This window comes from Cheilinus undulatus, linkage group 18 (assembly GCF_018320785.1).
Source record: "Cheilinus undulatus linkage group 18, ASM1832078v1, whole genome shotgun sequence".
Lineage (NCBI taxonomy): Eukaryota > Metazoa > Chordata > Actinopteri > Labriformes > Labridae > Cheilinus > Cheilinus undulatus.
Genome location: NC_054882.1, coordinates 15158901 through 15180375, shown reverse-complemented (window position 1 = coordinate 15180375; position 21475 = coordinate 15158901). Strand labels below are relative to the sequence as shown.

Sequence of the window (21475 nt, the reverse complement as noted above, 5' to 3'; positions counted from 1 at the left end):
CTGTAGGTTATTGCTTCAAATTGCAGTTTGTACTGTTTGTCACCTAATGTAAGTCATTTTTAGTATGAGGGGAAATTGCATGCTTTTTTTCTGGTTTCCTATAGAGCAGTGATTTAAAAAAAAAGTTTTTTGCTTAAACCTTAGATCAAACGAAGATCTCAAGCCATACCATCTTCATATCCAAGCAGATCGTACCTGTAGTGTAAAGTTGTTGTATGATGCATGGTTGTTCAAATTCACAATGCACGCTCAGACATGCCTCACATCACCATTTGGGAACAACTAAATTGCATAAATGCATGCAGAAGTTTACATTTTTTCAGCCCACATTTTAGCCATACCAGCCTTATTCAGAGTTGTTGATTCAAACAAATCTGCTGTAGCAAATTTAAACCATTTTTAACCCATTAATAGTCTTTTAACACCAAATTATCCAAAATACATGCATATGAAATACAGACACAGTGAGAAAATTCACAAAAAAAAAACACAGACAATATTTTTTGTCTAAGAGGTTATCCAATTTTTGGATATTTTGATCCCTTATAATATTGTGAGTTTTGAAAAGGTATTATCGTCACAGTGGTTACCTTAATTATTGATACAACCCCCCCCCCCAAAAAAAAAAAAAAAAAACTGTGCAAACATATGTTAAAGTATCTTTGGTTGTTGTGTTGTCATATCAATCATGCATGGTTGCACAAATTCCAAAGGCACACCTTGTCACACCATTTGAGAACCACTGCTACAGTATGGAGGCACTATTAAAACAATTTCTCAAAATCTTCAAAATATAAAAAAACATACAACTAATAAGTCAAAGTTGTTGCTCATTAAGAACATATTCAAGGCTGTGGTAGTAAGTGGCACCAGTCGAATGACAGTCTAATGTATGCACAAAAACCATTTTAGGACCTTAATGACACCTACTGTATGACACCTACAGTTTATGTTCCCACGCGCACTTCCACACCTCACAGTGCAGAGTAGCGATGCACCAAAACCCAGACAAACCACGGAGCTCTTACAACAACAGACAGCTGCTAAATACTACATAAATACTACAACGTGAAGTAAAGCATTCCAAGAAGCAGGGGGCTGATTCTACATTTGGTATCATTACTTTGAGAAAAGCAAAGAAAGAAATGGAGCAACAAAGAAAACTGCAACAGCTGGACAAAACGTTATCAGTCACTGCTAACAGTAACAAGCAGATGAGGAAAAAGAGTGATGAAATTAAACTGCTTTCCTACCTAAAAGAAGTCATATCGTCGTCTCTCCGGTGCGTAAACTCTCAGAACGGCCTCCTCACCTCTGCCAGTATCCTTCTGGATGTTCAACAGTGCTAGTCCACTCAGACGTTTGACCGTCATACTCTCCAGTTAGGATTTTAACCGAAATATGCAGTACTGGATAAGCATCGTCAAAAGAGCAGTAAGTTCAGTGTTTCTGGAGGAAACCTCCAAACCTGGCAGGTGTCACCACTGGCAGTTTGTGTAGACTTTTGTTCTGTTTCCAAAAGTTCAGCATCCTCATCTGAAGGGTCGATATTTGGCAATAAAGCCTCACATTCCTCCTCAATCTAACGCAGAAACAGTTCAGCACTTGCAAAGTTCTATAAAACTAACCTCTGACCTGTTACCACTATGAGGGGCATTGCACCAATCAAACGCCTTTAAACGTATTTGCGTCATGACGTTAGTGAGTTGACGCAGATGTACACGTTTTTGAACGTGGGTGTTATGTTACATTATGAACATCAGAGTTTTGCGCTTAAATTGGATTTAGAAGAGTTAAATTTCTAAATTAAAAAAGAAAAAAAGAAAAATTAATAATTTGTCACACCAGTTACACCTAAGTGTAGTAATGAATTAATATCTTCATATTTCAAAATAAATGCATACATTTTTTTGTTTGTTATATTACAAAAATCAGGGGTTTTGCACTTAAACTGGCATAGCAAGGGTTGAATTCCTTAAAGGAAGTATTCAACATTTAGTATCAGGTCTGATATTAATAGAAAAATGTTCATAAAAGAGTGTATTTTTTATTTACTTAATTCTTATTGTTATACATGAATGCTGCTATTTCTGCCACTTGCACCCTTAGTGTATTACTTAATAGATGTCTTAAAATTGAAGAAATGCATGTTGCTTTTTATTAACATTTTCAATCCTGTGATAAACCCCCTCATGGTAATTCAATGTGCATGGAGTAAATACAAATATCTATATATAATAAATAATCAGAGTTTTGCTCCTATACTGGCATTGTAAGGTTAAAAATCCTCCAAAAAAAAAAAAAAAAAAAAAAGAAACTGATTTGTGATTTCATGATCAGGTCTGTCCTTATTTTTTTTTAAAAAATGCAACAAAGCTGGAAAAAAATGTTGATAAATATTTCTTATCATTTCTTATGCATGCAGCCATTTTTGCCTACTTACACAGAGTGCAACAATTTAATAATTTATTAATTTTCTTATTTTCAAAGCAGAAAATCCAAGTTGGTGCTCATTATTAGTATTTAAGGCTGTCATAATCCTCTTCAGGAAAAGCCAGTTTACATGAAATATATATAAAAAAAAAATGTGTTTTTCCATTACACTCATTTTTGAACTTAAACTGGCATTAATAGGGTTCATTTCCCAAAATTAAAGAAGGAAAGAAAAGAAAGAAAGAAAATCTAACAATTACATATATGTTTTTAAAATTTATATTTAGGTCTGAGGTTGATTTTAAAAAGGAATTCATAAGATGATGGGGGGACTGGTAATGTATATTATTTTTATTCTTATTTGTGTGTGCTGCTATTTTTTTGCCCACTTACACCCTTAATGTGTAACAATTTCTCTAACTCCAGCTGAGGGTTAAAATACACACCCTGCATATTTACTATCATGATCTTTCGACACTAGGTGGCAGTAGAGGGTAACAGGCATTTCACGATCTACTCTCAGAATTGGAGAGCGTCCTGTGCACCTGCTTGAACTGAGTCGAATTTACAGTTCAAACATAAAGGAAAAAGGTAACTAAGTATTATATAAGAAGTCTGTGAACTATGTCACACAGTTCCTGAACTAAAATTAAACAATTTAAAATAGGGTTATTTCATTGTTTGTGGATTAAACTTTAAAATTATCGAAACTCTCAGCTGCAGATGCACGCCTGCTTGTTTTTCCTCTGTTATGCAATAATAGGAAAACCAAACAGGAGGAGCATGCATCACTGCTAAAATCTGCAGACATTGACTTGCCCTTGGAATATATTTGTGAATGAGTCCGGGCAGAGGAGCCCTCCCTCCTCCCCTCTCCTCATTTGGATAAATGTCACGGAATACCTAACGGGCCAATCGGTGTGCATTTTTGTCATTCAAGAGGAGGTAAGATTGTCATTTTGTTGCCTTGGAGACTACAAATCAGTGGCATCATGCAGTATCTCCTTGTCCATTCCCAATGAGCGCTTTCAGCCGCTGCTGTCGTCATCAGGGCGAGGGGGCGGATCCGCTCGAGTCACCTGCGCTCTCATTGGCTGCCGCTGATAATGAGCTGCCATTGAGGATTTTGGGCTCGTGCGGGGAGGAGGTGTGTCTGTGGTGGAGCAAGCACACGCCTCTTATATAAAAAGTCAACTCAAGTGTAGTGCTGATCAGACGAACCGATTTTAAAAGCAGTGCTTTTGTGCTCGAGTTGTTGTCATAGAGTTTTGGCGGTGTTACTTTCTGTCTCAGCGCGAGAGACTTGTTCTTCCTTCGAGGGGGAAACAAAGAAGAGAGAAGCGCGAGGCTGTAATTAAGTTCTCTAATCAGCAGAATTAACAGCAGGTGTGAATTCATGTCTGTATTCTCCCCGCAGATTTACTGGTGAGTACGCGACTCTTTTTACCTGCTGCACCTTTCTTTGTCTGTGCTCCCTTCTATCGAACACTTTACTCGTTAACTTTACAGGTAGGATAAATGAGCTCGCCTATATATAGTTGAGGTTTCCTTTTCCTCGGTGATGCCCCCTTTGTTGCTACACCCACTCCTGTTTCCTTTGAGATTTTCTCCTGTGGGGTGTTGCCCCTGAAACTCGAAATGTCATATCACAAAGAGAGGGAGGAAAGCGACAGAAAATTGTAGTTCCAGGCAAAGTGGTTGTCAGCCCAACTTGCTGCATGTGCCAGTCCAGAAAGGTCATTGTGGTTCCACAGAGTGTGTTCTATTTAGGGATAAATGTACTATAATTCCTTTTTTTGTTGTTGTTGTTGTACCAGAGGGCACACAAGCTCACTTTCCTGTATCCTCAGGCATTTTGATGGAATACGACACTGCTCTCATCCTCCAGTGCTGCAGGTGCAGTGCAACTGGAGAAGGACAGATGCTCTCTGCTCCTATCTGTTACTAATATCTATTATCAGGTTGACTTTTTTCCACCAGTCAGCATCATAAATCCTTCATTTCTTCTTCTCGATGCACAACTCTGCATGCACCTTGTAGCAATTCTGTTTTATCTGCCTTTCCTGTCTGTAGAGAGGATATGTGACATTGTTTTGCGAGCTCAAACGAAGGGCTCCTGGCTGTCTCTACCAGGAAGTTTAGAATCGACTGCTTTACTGTAACCGCACAATGCTTTTTTTTCCCCCCTAATCTTCCCCAAACATTGCTGTTCATCACTTTATAACTCATTTCTATCCAGAGTTGGAAGACTCTAAAGTTACAGGATCCTTTTTTAAGATTTGCATGCTGCAGGATCCACGTAAGCCTTGTTATCGTCTGCACTCTGACTTACTTTTTGCACAACAGCACTTAAAGAAAACTTTACTCAAACTGAAATTGACTGGTTTCAGGATTCATGGTTGTCAGAATTTCCAGTACTTTGATGCACAGTAGATACCTCAAATTTGCCGTCTCCTTCTTTCTTCAGCAGTAGTACTGGGGGGAGACAAGCTTAACTAAATCTGTCATAGGAAACCCTGCCAACATTACTTTTAAAAAATTTTGTGAATGTTTTTGTGCAATGTGGACAGTGTGCTGGAGTTTGCATGCATTTTGTAATTACCAAAATCAAGAAACTATCTGATTTTGGATCTTATGCAGGAGCTAAAAGTCAATGTCCATGCTTTATTTTGTGTTTATTCAGCAAATTTTTCATACTAACAATTGGCATGCTCCTGACTAATGCTGTCCTGGTTAAAAACCATTCACCTTGCCTGTCCATCCTATCTTACCTGCCGATAGTCATTACCTGGTGCCAAAACTACAGAGTCCTTCAGAATAAAAGCATGAATCAATACTCAAACACTCTTATCAGATGTCTCATGCACAACTCATTCACTCCACTGGGCTGTTACTCATTCCTGCACCACCCACCTACACGCATACCTGCAGAGCTGTGTGGAAATCTTCGCCCTGTTGCCACATAGGCAGATATTTACGATGACAGTAGTAAGAACTGTGGGATGGCGAGCAGAAGGGGGGGGAAACAATGTTGACAATGCAGGATGCAAATACCCCTCTTGTGCAGTGAGATTGTTGCTGAGGCCACTTAAAGGCTACTTACAGTACAGACATGTATGAAGGTAGCACAGCCTTGCCCTCCTTTTTAAAACCTGTGACAGGTGGATGAACTGAGGGTCATACTTGGGTAATATCCTCAGGAAGTATGCTCACCTTTATAATCAGGTTAGGTAGATGTTTTACGTAAACAAAATTGAGAAGGGGGGCTTTTTAGACCCAGCATGGTTGGTCCTATTTGACCTCACATCCAGTGGTTGTAATCCAGAGTTAGAAATAAAAATCCAACATTGTGTTCATACTCATATATGGTAGTGGTGAGTGGTCCAGTAGTTTCAATCATGCACTGGAAAGGACTAGTGATTAACTCTTGGACATGTCTTATGCAATTTTAGCCCTTAAAATATTGCATAACCTTGCAGGACTGCAACAAGAGTGATTGTTTTTATTGTTGCATGTAGTGAAAATTACTCGTTTAAAGTCAGATATCATGCCTGCATCACTTAAAACATAAAAGTCAGCATAGTTTTTTAAGGAAGAGCAAAAATGACCAAATGTTCATATTTAAGGAGCTAGGACCTGTGACTTTTGGGTAATTTTTTCTCACTTTTAAAAGTTACTCATCAGCTAAAGCGTTAATCAACAATGAGTTAAATCCTTCTGACCTGCATGCTACAGGTCTGAGCAGCCTTTACCTGGCTGGACATGGCATTAGGAAGCTGGCAGGACCAGGTGCGTATTATCTGGACTGGGTCAGGAGGTAAACAGGTTAGCTGCCATCTGCCACTCCTGCATCTCACATTAACCTATGGTTATTGTTCATAGGCATCAATCATGGGCATAGACCCGAGTCAAAGAGCCGTGGTCCATTATGTAACACATGCACAGCACAGGTTTGTTACTTATAGAACACTTAACACCTCCCCCCTAATAAAGGACTATTCCCCTCTATGAGAGGGACACTCTGTCCTGCTGCCTGACACTTGGAGCTGTAATAGATGTAACTGTGGTCAGTTTGTGTTTGTTTCCTCCCAGGTCGACTTGTTTCTCCTGCACCCCCACTTCCTCCTCATTGTGCCCCTTTATGTTTTATTAGGCCGATGTTCTGTTATTCTTAGCCGAGCAGGATGTTTATACGATCCCCGAACAGAAATATGACTGGCAAGGCCTGAGTGTTTATCTTTCTTTCCCCTCCCTCTGTGCGCTCTTCTTCCTCCTCTGCTCAGGTCTTCACTGTCACCGTTCATCCTTTCTTCCCCTCCTCCTCCTCCTCCTCCTCCTCCTCCTTCTGCTGCTTTTTGCATACCGGCCTCGCCCTCTCTGTTCCCCCATGCTCAAGGATGGAATAAGTTCAAGAGCAGCCCCAGCTGACATTATTTTTTCCATGTCAGACCCTCATATCCTTCAAGGGTTTTATTTTTGGATATCCGGGTATTGTTTCGACCAAGTATGCTGTGTTGTCTGAATGGTTCGGTGTTGCTTTAACTAGAAACCTCAATATTCTCATCTTTGGTGCTGCTTTACTGAGATGTCACAGTTTTCATTAAAGAAGCAGCGAGTTTCTGTAAATTTAGGGATGGAAAAACTGATCCAGCTGGCAGGGTATTAATAATTCCTCTTCTCATAAATATCAAATGTTATTAGTATAATATTAGAATTTTAGAATTTAACCCTTAATATGCCAGCTTGAGTGCAGAACCCTGATATTTGTAAGGAAAAAAACCCCCACAAAAATATGAAATATTTTTTGTCACATGCAAATTGGATTTCCTTGAAGGGGATTTTTACAGCCTTGAATATGTAAAAAATGAGCAACATCTTTGATTTTCACATTTTTTTTATTTTAAGATTTTAATAAACTGTTCCACTCAGGGTATAGCTTAATGGCCATAATGGGAGCCATACATAAATGGCACTAAAAATGCATTAAATCTTTTCCCACTTTTTTCCACCAATTTGTTAATCAAGCCCAGACCTGATCATAAGTATCAAATATTTATTAATGTTTGGCAATTTAACCAATTAAAGGGCAATTTAAGTGAAAAACATCCCGATGTTTGGGGGGTAAAAACACAAAAACTGAAATAATGACCAAGATTTTTTCACGTTTATACTTTATTATTTTTGTAAACTTTAAGATTTTGATAAATTGCTACACTCATCTTGTAGGTGGCCAGAAATGGATGCCATACATGTATAACAATTAAGATACTACATGGTTTAAAAAAAAAAAATGAAATCCACCTTTTTTGTACATTAATTTTTAATCAAGATCAGACCTGATAATAAATATAAAATATTGATTAATATATAGAAATTCAACACTTGCAATGCCAGTATAAGTGCAATAAACCCATTGTTTGTGATGTAAATACAAAAAAAAGAATTGTTTTTTCATATGCTACATGCAAATTTGATTTCCTTGGAGGGGATTATCACAACTTTGAATATGTTAATAATGAGCTACAACTTTAAATTGTCTGCATTATCATTTTTGGAAATGAGGCAAAAAAGCATCCAACTTCACCTCATGTCAAATATGGAAAATGGCTTACACTTGCTGTTAAAACTTAAAAACTGCAGATTTGAAGCAATGATTGAAGGGCCTTATTTATTTATTTATTTATTTATTTTTAGCTGAAATTGCCTTGGAATCAAAAATTGTGGTTTTAATTATTTTCAATGCTAGTAGTGCAGCCATTGGAATCCTTCGCATGGCTGAACTAGTAGTCTGGAATAAAGGGCAATTTACTGCTGGGATGATGCACTTTAGGGCCTATATGATTTAATTTTTGTCATTAAATCATGTATTAATTATACGTCTATAGTGTTTATCCTCAGCTTTGTAATAGTTTGAGAGAATACTTTGGTTGAACTGTTAATGGGCCAAATCAGTGTTTTTATATATATATATATACATACACACACACACACACACCTATATTACTCAAAAAATGCCAGGGCTGAAATTTTCCTCCCAGTCCGTTTGTCCATAGCTTTGCATCATATCAACATTTCTTAAAGACTTTAGAGCGATTTTGAGTTAGCGCTAACTTTGGTAACATAACAACGGCATCATTAGAACCTGAACCATAAAGAGACAGATTTCTTCTTTAAAGCTTAGATAATTCAACCTTGTATAAACCCAGCCCTATTTTTTCCTGAATATTAAACCTAACATGCCGTGAGACTCTGTTAGAGACACCAACAGGCCTTTATTTTCTCAGTTTATGATAATGTGTCAGTAAACATGGAGATAGAGAACACTCCATGGAAGGTATTTTCAGTACGATGAGTTCTGAATGAGTCATAAAGTGAGACACAAATATTCAGCTGTGCTTTACTTAGAAATTCCAGCGGGCGTCATGTTGTAAATGCAGATGGAGTATTGTAGGTTTCGACACGCTTTAATGTCTGAAGGGACTTCTGCATCAAATGCTGAGATTCACTCTCCTGTTTATCTAATAGACTTTAAAGCCTGAGTGTTTTGATTGATGAATAAGACTGCTCTGGATGGTTGAATTAATTCTTTGGAATACGTTCACATAATCGCTGCTTATTTTAGGACCATATTTCAATCACTACCAGCATATAATTTTCCACAATTCTGCCGTATCCAAAAATAAACATTTTTATTTAAGATGCAAAGTAGGTCAAGTGAAGCCCACACATCTCCCTGAAAAAACCCATCCATGAATGGGATAATGTGAGGATATGAGCGAGTGTTTTCTTTGTTCCGTATAGCAGCGACCACACAGACCACAAGCCTGCGGCCACTGACCACAAGGCAGCTGGCTTTAAATAGAGAGCGTGAGAAGGCCTCTCAGCTTCTCATCTCAGGACTGGGTCTATGTAGGTCCTGGGACCTGCTTCAAGGGGTTTTTTAATCTTTACTACGACAATGCTGGACAGTGAGCACACAGATATGGATAAACAACCTCTTGTTACTTTCATCTAAAATGGAAAGTTTGGCCGAGCTTTGAAACTGAGAGCATCAAGTTCCACCAGAGTCAAATACCACAGCACGCCCCCAGTACACTCTCACAATGACTGTGTTCTCTGGTCTCTGCTGCAGGAGCACATCATCCTGTATTTAGACACGGCCACCTTATGCAAGCAGCAGCATGAGCTGTGCAGCTCTGCAGTGCAGAAGCACGGCAAAGCACAGATCTGATGGATGCTAGGGTTTTGCTGTGGTCAGGCTGTGCACACTTTAAACTTACCAGACATTTCATACAAATAAATGCCCTGATGGCTATGAAGTATGTTGAGTTTGTCATTATGTCATTACATAAAGGAGGTTTAATCGCAAATACTTTAGTATCAGTTGGCTGAAAATGTTCTAACTTGAAAGTTATTTATCTGTAAGCAGAGACCACAAAGTAAAAACATTTCCAGTCATCATGAGTCGGTGCTTATGAACCTTTTTGATGGTATAAAGGTCATGCGCAGTTGTTGAGATATTTACTTTAAACCAATGCACACAGAACTTCTTATTTAGGGGTTTCTTCCTCCTTTTATGGAACTCATTCAGTAGCTAATGAAGCATTTTTTTTCCCAATCCTGCAGCCCAGTGTTTGTGCCCGGCCGAGACATGACTGAGGTGATGATCAATAGCACCCCAATGGAGGACATGAGGCTGAGCCCCAGCAAGGATAGACTCTCCTTCCAGGTAGGACAGTCGTACATAAAACACCTACGCACACGGTGGTGTCTGCAGAAATGGGTATACCCTTAAAACCCATTATTTAGGCCCCAGTTTTTATAGTGACACATCCAGCAAATGGCCTGCTCCTTCATATTTAGTTCACCTTAAAATAAGCTTTATGTATTTGTTGGCCACCACCTTCTGCAGCTTGACTTTAGGTAGTAAGGAAGGGTCATTATGAAATTATGATGAGGTAGGGCTACCATATGTATTTGCATTGCTAGATGTCCCAGATAACCACAAAGTATGGCCATACTCTACATCTGATTGGCTTACCCCTCTAACTAATGAGGGTAACCGTTAAAGACAAAGAAAGGTGGGTCATGCCTTTGATATCCTGAGTTAAAAATGCCACATAGAACTGAATGATATGCATCAGAGGAGTGTAAACAGGGGGTTTACTCCAGATACCTGTGTATATACGCCACAATACACAACTACACATGTTCAGGTATTACAGTATAACACCACTTCTGTCCCATTTTCCTGCAAGTAAAGACAGAAGAGCTTCTGTATGAATTGATATACACTACAAGGAAAAAAGTATTCAGCTGCTTGACCATTACACCAACAGGGGTTGTATTTGCATGTACTTTAATATGGAGTTGCCCCCCCCCCCCCCTTGCAGCAGTAACAGCCCCCACTCTTCTTGGAAGGCTTTCCCCAAGATTTTGGAGTGTTTTATCTGGGAATTTGTGCCTATTCATTTTGTTCGTCCCAAAGGTGCTCATTGGGGTTGAGGTCAGGGCTCTGTGCAGGCCAGTCAAATCAAACCATGTCTTAGTACTTTTTGCTTTGTGCACTTGGGCACAGTCATGTTGGAATAGAAAAGAGCCTTCCCCAAACTGTTGCAACAAAGTTGGAAGCCTAAAATTGTCCAAAATGTCTTGGTATGCTAAAGCATTAAGATTGGCCTTCACTGGAGATGGGGGGGGGTTATTGCCCAAACCCTTAAAATCACCCCCATATCATTATCCCTTCTTCAGCAAACTTCACAGTTGGTACAGTGCAGCCAGGCATGCAAGTGGGGTTTCTACTGCTCCACAGTCCAGTATCGGTGTGCTTTACACCACTCCATGTGATGCTTGGTATTGGACTTGGTGATGTGAAGCTCTGGCTGCACAGTTTTTTGTGCTTACATTAATCCCAGTGAAAGTTCAAAACTTTCCAGCTCTAGAATCAGCGTTGGAGACTTTTACGCATAGCCTCTACAATTTCACATGCTCTTCCTCTTCATTGTTGCTTTTCTTAAATGCTTCCACTTTCTAGTAATATGGTAATAGAATTTACAGTTTTATGTGGTATATCCAGCAGGGGTGAAAATTCACAAACTGCAGAGGTGGCATCCATCACAGTTCCACGCTTGAAGTGACCGAGCTCTTCAGAACGACCCATTTAGGATCACTAATGTTTGCAGGTGGAGACTGCATGGCTAGGTGATGATTTTATACACCTGTGGAAACAGGTCTGATTGACACACCTGAATTCAGTAATTACCAGGTGTGGCTAAAATCTTACAAAAGCCTCCTACATTGATTATTTTACCCTTTGATGTCAGAAAGAGGGCATTTGAGGTAAAAGCTGGTCATTCTTTGAACTCCTAAAGAAAATGTAAATCAGGCCTGTAATCTTCTGCAGCCTGGTACACAAATAAACCTCCAAGATTCAGAGAGACGAGAGGAGCGGCCATCAGGTGTTTCTGACAGGGTGCAGCCAGCAGCATTGTCTCACTGTCGGCTAAACAAGACCTTCATGGAAGCGCATCTACTTAAACAGACAGCTGCTGCTTTTTGAATGTCAAATATGTAAGAAGTGTGGGCAAAAAGAACAAGGAGGCTATTTTAGTGATATCTATTTCAATGTCTTTTACGGTCAAGTGTTTGTCCATCCACTCAGACGAGGACAGGAAGTTGATGAGTCAAAGTGCAACTTAAGCAGTGGGCCAGAGTTTCACTTGGGTCATGGCTACTTAAATATTCTGGAGCAAGTTTCCTCCTCCTACATTTCACAGGTCTGCTTTCTTTTTAAAGATGTTCTTTAGAAAGTACAAATGTGATTTGTTTTCATGCTTTCCGACATATTACACAATAGTGTGTCAGTGCCATACAGTATGTAGACTGAGGATGTAGGCTGACCCAGGGGAAGAGGCCGGCTTCCTCCCCTCTCTGTTCGCACCCCAGCTGTGAGTCTGTCGGAGAGGATGAGAGGGGAGTGGAAGGAAAGGAGGGTGTTACTTCTCCACTATTCCTGTCCTGACTCTGCATTTCCTCATCCTCAAGGTCCCCAACAGCGTGATTCTTCCTCTGCTCACTTCCACTGTTATGCATGCTGGGAGCTTTGACACATATTGCGTGACTGTTTAATTCCAGCTGCACCTATAAAAGGTATTAGAGATGAATGTGTTCTAGGAGTGGAGATGGATGAGCAAATAGTTACTAATGTACTGATTTATCATCCTAGCGTCATGATTCAGGCGTATAGTATGCACCCTCCACAACCCCCAGAAGATCCCAAAATAGCCGCCATTGTGCCTGGCTGATGATGTGTCGTCGCTCTCTGCCCCTGGAGGTGAAACAAGTTATGACATGTGTTAGCGAGGGGTCCAAAGGCAAGGTCACTCCCTGCCTACCTCCCCTCGGTGCTGACGCACTGTGAGGATTGGCGATGCGTGCCCGGAAATGCAGATCCATGCAGGCTTTAGTCTTGTTCACAGACGAGCTCTCTCACAGTTACACACTTCTAATCACACCTCTTGGCGCGGCTCTATAAGCAGCTGTTTTCAGAGGATGTTAAAGCTGCTGATAGAAGCATACATGCTTTCATAACCTGACAGACTCTCAAATTCATAAGGCGTATTTATAGCTCTTTGTGTTTTTCCTCCTTTCTCATCCATCTCCTCTGGAATTCGGAGGCTCGGACACAGCTGGATCCCGTCTATCTCTCCTGCCTCATCTAATTCTTTCTTTCCACTCGGCTCTTTGCCCAGACAGCGACATCACCCCCCCCCCCCCCCTTCCAGTGTCTTGGAGTGAAATATGCAGGTCTAAAAATATTCATCCACTTTATCCAAACAACAGCAAAAAATGCTGTTCTTGGACCAGGAGTGGCAGCCTTTTTTTCCCCCATGGGCCGTCTCTCCGGTTCCTGAGAACAGAGAGAGTTTGAGGTTGTTGTCCAATCTTGCCGGGACAGGGAATGCTTGTAATCTCTCCTGTCAGAGCGTCTCTCATGCCCTTTACTTTAGATCCAAACTGTTGTGAGTGCTACATTGCGTTTATAAGGGAACATATCAGCCTGGATTTGTAGCTATCCGCTGATTTCATTATCTCTCCAAAACCCTTTTTTTCCATTTCTGAGGGAACAGAAAGTAGTCAGCTCTAAATGTTGACTTTTATAGGGTTGGAGGCTCTATTTGTACACAAATCATGTTCCGGTAAACCTTTCACCTTTTGTGTTTTAGCTTACTGTTGATTTGAAATGCCATGATTATGCTCTTGTATAATCTTCCGGGTATTGGGTGATGCGCTACTGGAATGAGTTAGTAAGCAGCTACTAGCTGCTTGGCACAATGCCTTCCAAAGCATTTAGATTAAACATGATGCAGCGTTTACCGTAAGTCTCAGTGGACATGCCTCATTTACCCAAACAGAGCCACTGATGTAACTCCTGCTTGTGCAACAGTTTTTGGGTGAGTCCAGTGTGGAAAGCTTGCACAGCTACAGGAAGAATGTGGACTAGGTCAGAACAGGTATGCCACCGGGATTTTGGCATTTCCATTCACAGATGTGTAGACCTCACATCACTTCCTTATCAGTGGTTAACCTTATAGTTGTTCCTGCAACACTTCAGAAATGCTCTAGAGCAACTCTGGTATCGCTTAGCCTGTCTAGCATTAAATATACCATATTATTGTTATGTGGCATAATACTGTGCAGCTCAAAGAATTAAATTGGTCTGCACTTGCAGGGTGATAGATTTATCTGGAAAAAAATGTCTTGGAAATTATTATAAACATTCCAGGAACAAGAACTATAAATGTCAAGAAATTTTTTTCAACAACTTGTTGACGTAAATGCATTTTACCAGAAATCAAAGAGGTAAATATTGTGTTAAAGTCTAATGGGTAAATAATGGGGATGTCAAGATGAATCACGATTAATCAAAGTCCACAAATGGTGCAATTTTTTTCTTTAATTGCAATTAATTTCAGGCGTATTAGGCCTTTTATTACACTCTTGGTTAAGCCATGTCCCCCTGCAGCCACAGTGATGTACTATAAGTCAGCCACTGCCCCATAATGTCTCATTTCACTTTTAAAACCTCCCAGAGAGCTCAGTGGACAAGTAAGAAGTCATCTTCACCTTGCATTTCCTTTGCAATCCATAATGAGTCCCTTTTTCTATGCTAAAGTTCATGTTAAAATCTTCAGTCTCTGTTTAAAAGGGAGTCTGTATGCAAACAGGAAGTCAGTTACCCTTTGGTAGAGACAGTAGAAAAATCCAAAATGAGAATAGAGCAGTTTCAGTTGCAAAAAGTGTAATTTTAAGATGGCATAAAGTGGATGTGATTAATCGCTATTAATAACAGAAACTGTGAGACTAATCGTGATTTAAAAATTGTAATCTTTTGAAAGCCCTAGTAAATATTTAATGAATTCAGATTTCAGACATCCATGTTAGTTTGTGACCACCCATGCTTAAATCGATCCAAAAAGTGATTTGTTCATCAACTATTGGGGCTTTTCCATTACTTTGAGCAGGTTGACTCTACTTGTTTTGACTCGGCACTGCGGCCCAGCATGGCAGGGGATTTGCTTTTCTACCACAGCAGAGTTGCTTGTTTGAGGTGCATTCAGAGCTGATGGCACAGCGTTTTGAGTCGATGATGTTAAATAGCTGTTGAAAAGTAAGCATTGTTTCTTCCACCAGCAGAATAAGAAGCACTGTTTGGTTTTGCTGTCCACTCTCATCATGCCTATCCATGCTGTTGTCCTAGGTATTTCAAAGTATCTTCTTCTTCTTTTATAATTTCTGGCAGTTTTAGACTCATCTTAGCATATTACTGCCCTCTATTTCAAAGTTTGGTGCAGCGGCCCAAACGATGATGAACCGTTGTGACGTCACAGCAGCATGCTTGGATAGGGGAAGGGTGTGCTTGCACCCACCTACAAGGCATTCAGTCAATTTCAAAATACAACATAATGCACAGACTCCAACGTGCATATCTCATCATTGTATCAAGATTACGTCTCATCCTGTGACTAAAAACCCAGGTTACCAGTCAGTGTCATAAGGGTAACAAGACATCATGGATGAAGAAAAGCTAACTTTACGGATGAAAACAAATTTGTATGAAATCGCACATCCTTTCTGGAAAACGTAAACTTTTTATGTTTCCAATGTACTGATTTGAGCGCGACACCAGTTGACACGTGTTGCTCAGCAGCCAAGGTCAAGCTTGCTGGCATCTCTTTTGTCTGAGTCTTTTCATCCCTGGTAAAACACCCTGAGACTGCTGGTGTTTTTCAGGTTCTTGTATCATCTACAGCACGATCTGGAGGTCGTTGCAATCCTACTAGTTGCCTAGATGTACCCGAGGCCGTGCTTGGTTTCCATGTCCACCACTCACTCCCCCCTAAAGATATGGGCTTCATTATTTTTTCAAAATGTTATTTTCCCATGCCCCTGGTAATAAACAAAGACATCCAGAGCATGACCAGGGTTGTCTTAATCCTCCTTTCTCCGACAGTGCCCTCAGCCAGATCACTCGCCACATCTACGCCTCACTGTGGCCTTAAGTTTTGGCCCAAACATGCCTGAAAGTTCTGCACAGTGCTGCAGTTGTCCTGGATCCACAAACACATCCAGTGGATGAGTTGCATACCATCAATCAGAGTAAACTGCTGCGCGCCAGGAACGTGGCACAGGCAGATTATGTGGAATTTGTGGGTTAGAATGTAGAAAACACTTTGTAGGGTTTATATGGTTCACGTTATGACTCAAATCTCATGAATCAGACTTCCATTGTCTGGGAATGGGGCTTCAGAGAATTGCAAAAAAAAATGCAGCATAACCGAGGTTAGCTCCAAATAAATAACCAGTTTTCTATCTTTGTCTTTTCTTTCAGATATTCCCTGACCCCTCAGACTTCGACCGCTGCTGTAAGCTCAAAGATCGCCTGCCGTCCATCGTGGTTGAGCCCACAGAGGGAGAGGTAGAGAGTGGGGAGCTTCGCTGGCCTCCAGAGGAATTTCTCGTCAGTGAAGAAGAGGAGGAGGAAGATGAGGAAGATGAGCAGCACAACGGCAGTATCCCAAACGGACAGCCGATACAGAATTCACAGCATTAAAGGCTGTGCTGTAGCATCCTTACTCCCCTCTCTCTCTCTCTCTCTCTCTCTCTCTCTCTCTCTCTCTCTCTCTCTCTCTCTCTCTCTCTCTCTCTCTCTCTCTCTCTCTCTCTCTCTCCACACTGGTTCCACCGCTCCTCCGACAGACTCAGACACGCTCAGTGTCTCATGATACCATCTCGCCCTCGACACCAAAGCATCACACCCACAAGAGAAGCAATACACACAAGAATCACACCGCCCTCACATGATGAATTATCCTCCCAATCTCCAAACTCACCTAATCAGACTTGGAAAGAACAGACACACACACTCATAACCGACACTTTCTTCTTACCATGCCTGTCACCGTGTGTGTCTCCGCCTGGAAGAGGTGTCCTATTGGACGCTGGCAGCTCTGAGCTCCATGGACAGCTCTCGCACTGCAGTGGGGCTGCAACTGCTCTGTGTTTATCTCCAAAATGGCTGGCGTCATGACCCCAGAGACTGGCATGCAGAACATCTGTGGCACCTGTGGGATTATCGTCTTCAAGTACACCGTCTGTACCTGTGTTCAATTTCTGGATTGATCTGTTGATTATCGTGATTGCCACTGCTGTCCGTGTATCTGTTTCTGAGACGTGAATGTTTTGTGATTTGAGAAGTGGGTGTTTGTGCAAAATAATCCTGGTGCCCCTGAACAAGATTCATCTAAACAGAAATCATTTTAGAGAGGTGAGAATGAAAACAAGAGAAAATTAACCAGCATGACCTACTTTTAATGTAATCAGTCATTGTACAAATACTTGTTTTGCTGTCAGGGCTCAGTCAACATTATTATCCTCTCATCGGGATGGCCTCCTTTAAGCCTTATGACAAAATGAACTTGGGTGACAGAGAAAAGAAAGCTGCATTGTTTAAAAAAGAGTTATTAATGACTGAAAGTGTAATATTTGATAAAGCGCTTTATAATAGATGTACAGACCCAATGAAGGATGTGTAAATACTTGTTCCCAGTGAGCCAAACTGTGAGGCCTTGCGTTGTGCTGCTCTTGTTTGTACCCGGGGATTGATTTCCATTTAAGACAGACTGAGACTGGCTCTGAGCTGTACACACCTGAACTTTAAAGTTGGCTGGCTGCATAAGGCCAGATCAGACTACACGAGTTAAGCCAGATTTGACCCGATTGCTTTACTGCAAAAAAAATAATAATAATTTCATTGCCCACTACAAGTCTTGAAATTAAAAGAAACCAAAGTCAATGTTTGGGTAACCCCAGTTAATAGAAATGTCTCCTCTTAATTCAGAGCTAAAATCACAAGTATTTTCTCACTGATTAGTCCCATAAGAAGTGCCACTTGAGCACACTGAAACTGGAGGACTTGTGCAAGAAAATTGGCTTTCTTTGGTCTGATTTTCACCCACATAATCAGCTAATTTTGATTTTACAATCTCCAAAATTTCAAGTTTTGTTTCAGATGCAACTTTTAAGAAATGAAAATCCCCCCCCTAAAATTTAACAGATCCTCCATCTTTTATTTTTTAAGTGCCCCCAATATGCCATCATAATGGACAGCTTATATGTAGATCTGGCTAGAACAAGCGTATTTAAGCTTATGTTGGGACTTGGTCAGTGAAAACTATTCAAATTGACACTTAATTTTTCAAAGTGGGTCCTGGGGGGTCTGAGCTTTTCTTGGATACCTGTAGGGGGGGTCTAAAGGAAAAAGGTTAGAAACTAATGACCTCACAGCAGAAGATGTGTAGTCTAACATGGTGCAATTGTAAAAGACTAAATAATTGTGTAGTCTGATCTGGCTGTAAGTCTTCCTGTCCTTTTATTTTGAAACAGCCATACTTTGTAAAGTTCAGGCCACAAAAAAAACATAGTAGGACAGAATTCACAGCTTCATAAGGCAATATATAAAAGTGTATTGAGCTCATTTTCACAACACTGATAGTCCTGTATTTGCCAAAAGTTGTTCTTGAGAAATCTTGGTAGTATTGTCTGTCATTTAATTGTATTGCAGTCTCAAAACTTGGTGTTCTTTTCTTCACTCTTTAAATATCAACACGTTTGTGGAACAATTCTTGTAAGTCAGTTGGTGGAAACGGCACAATATGAAATACTGTTGTAAAAGCATGACTGCGGTATGTCTATGTTTTTGTAGTTTCTCATTTGAGTGGCATTAGGGCTGTGTACAGAATATCTCTCTCTCTCTCGTTTCTCCTGTCAGTCACCTACAGGTCCCACGCTGTTTTTGTAAAGCTCAGGGAGATTAGCCACCATCTTTCTCTTGATTTTGTTTTCTTTTTTTTGTATTTAGACCACTTTTCTCTGTGACACACAGAGGCTGTAAATAAACATTTGAATTTGCTATCCAACTGCGTGACTCTTTTGTGAGAATTGTCTTTGTCGTGTTTACAGTACAGCTTTTACTGGGGCACTCCAAGTATGGTTACCAAGAGACTAAACTTCAGTGTTTACTTTTATTTTCCTTTATGTGAACCCCCCCCCCAACCACTTGCTTCACCTGCAGTGGTTAGAAAAAAAAAACTCAGTACTTCCTGCTCTGCATCTCTCACACAGAATCTCTTTGAATACAGATGCATGTATCAGAGACATGTAGAAGCGAGAAGAAGCCACATGCTACATCCTGTTGTCAACTTGCACACACTTCCATGCAGCAAAATCTGCAGCCTCAATTCCAGAAAAGTTGGAGGGGCACCGTACAAGTATTTGCAAATCTCAAAAACCCCTATCTTATCCACAATAGAACATAACACGTCAGAGGTTCGAACTGAAATATGTGACCAAAGCTGGTAAAAACCCCCTGCAAGTCGTCCGAGGTCATTTTTGAGTTTTTTACACATTATGAAAGCGTAGATTCCAATCTTTCTAATGGTGTATCATACACCTTAATCTGAGAATATTTTACAAAGATATGCTCATTTGAATGTTAACTTCTAGTTCCTGTTTGCTCTGAGAAAAACAGGCTCAAAGTTTCAGGACTTCTCCTACCTTCAGGCAGGCCAGGTGATGGCCGTGAACAATAGAGCCACATTTACATAAAGTGCACCCAAACCAAGCTTCTGAATCGGACTGGTGACGCTCATCAAGATATTCCCAAAGCAAATCCGCCATCATCAAACTTGCCCTTGAAGTAGTCCGAAGTCTGTTGATAACTCTTGCTGCTTCTTCATCATCTCTTCTACTTTTCTTTGTTGCAGGGTGCATCTTAAGGCTTGTTGTTAAAGGTGATAACTACAAACAGCTGTAGTTACGTGCTGAGGGGGGTGGCGTTTGAGCCATGCGGTGTTTGTTATTGTCCATCTCAATGGGCGAAACTGGGGACAATGGCAGACTGAGTGGCCAATTATCACCCCGCAGTTTCGCTTTCCCCTCCCCTCAATATCTTTGCAGCAACTGCGAGAATAGGGCATTTTTAAACACAAAATTAACGCTTTTAAATATCACATTTGTGTTACTTTTTTCATCAAATGAGTAGTTTAAATGTCAGACTTGCATAAAATGAGAAAAAATGGTAAATGATCATTTTGAAGAAAACGACTTTGTATCCATTTTCTCAACCACCAGAATGCCGACTTGCAGGAACTTCATCTGTCTTTGGTCACATATATAAGCATTTTATGTTTTTTTTTCATTTGATGGCTCTCAAAAATCTACAGATGGGGCAACAAAAGGCTGGAAAAGTAAGAGGTACTAATAGAAAACAGCTGGAGGAGCATTTTGCAGCTATAAAGGTAACATCAGTAACATGAATGGGTATGAAAGAAACATTTAAGAGAGGCAGAGTCTCTCAGTAGTATAGATGAGCAGAGGTTCAACACTGAAAATGACATCTTTGTGCCTTCAAGGGGTGCTGCATCAAAAAAAGGCATGATTCTGCACTGGAAATCACGGCATGGGTGCAGTAACACTTTCAAATGTGTCTGTCAACAGATGTCCACAAATGGCAGTTAAAGCTGGATCATGCAAAGAAGAAGCCATACAGAATCCAGAAGCACTGAGGAAAAATGGAAAACTGTTCTGTGGTCAGATGAATCAAAATTTTAAATTGGTGTGGGGTTGCATTAGTGCCTATGGCGAGGGCAGATAACACATCTGGAAAGGCACTATCAGTGCTGAAAAGTAGATTGAGATGTAACAATACTGTTGATACCATGGTGACAGAAGCATCTCGATGTTGTCGTTGACGTGATTGTTTCAAAAGGTAGGTCTTCAGGGCAAGAAGTGTAGTTTATATACTATGAGTGGCAAGGGAGAATCAGTCTGTGAGGAGACCTGAGCCACTGAAGTTCTTGAGATTATGGAGGCTTTTAAATATGAAGCATTTTGGTTTTCCAGCATCAAGAAATAAAGAGAAAAGATGATGGTCAAATAAAAACAATAAGCAGACATTGACAGACTGGTGACATTGAGATGGGGAATACGAGTAATGCAAAGGGCCACTTGGCAAATCATTACCTCAAAGATCTGCAAAGATGCAAGGAGCATAATCCAGCCAGACCAAAAGACTTATATATATATAGCAATATATAGAGCAATATATATATATATATATATATATATATATATATATATTGCCAAAAGACCTACAGCTGTTTTCAGTGGTGGACATTGAATGTTTTGAGGATTAGCAAACACTGCCAGGGGCAGATCCACCGGGGTGGATCTGGTGTTGCAATGGACAAGGGTTTTTGCCACCCCCGCTTGGCAGCCTTGAATGCAATGAAAAGTTATAGCCCATCAAACTTCACGATTTTAATGTCTGATTGTAAGTGAATGCAGCACCAGATGAGTTGACTCTTCCCCTCCCTCACTCTTCAGGCCTGGAGTTGCTTTCGGTTTCATTTTAATTGGCCTGAGAAATTGTGAACACTGAGGGGGGAGCTGGCACAACTGACCACAGGAAGTAAACAAGGTA

The 21475-nt window shown here is 40.5% G+C and overlaps 1 protein-coding gene across 1 annotated transcript; it reads left to right on the top strand.

Annotated features, from left to right (window-relative positions):
- The first annotated feature begins 3575 nt into the window (after positions 1-3575).
- On the top strand, positions 3576-18904 carry lbh (LBH regulator of WNT signaling pathway). Its single transcript, XM_041812253.1, has 3 exons — positions 3576-3858; positions 10060-10162; positions 16325-18904. The coding sequence occupies exons 1-3, from the start codon at positions 3830-3832 to the stop codon at positions 16544-16546; spliced, it is 354 nt and encodes a 117-aa protein (XP_041668187.1). The 5' UTR covers positions 3576-3829; the 3' UTR covers positions 16547-18904.
- Positions 18905-21475: the final 2571 nt, after the last annotated feature.

Excerpts from the sequence above, each read along its gene's own strand:
- lbh (XM_041812253.1), top strand. The coding sequence starts at position 3,830 with ATGTCTGTATTCTCCCCGCAGATTTACTG. Across the intron at positions 3,859-10,059 it reads TTCTCCCCGCAGATTTACTG|CCCAGTGTTTGTGCCCGGCC; the intron begins GTGAGTACGCGA and ends CCAATCCTGCAG. Across the intron at positions 10,163-16,324 it reads AGGATAGACTCTCCTTCCAG|ATATTCCCTGACCCCTCAGA; the intron begins GTAGGACAGTCG and ends CTTTTCTTTCAG.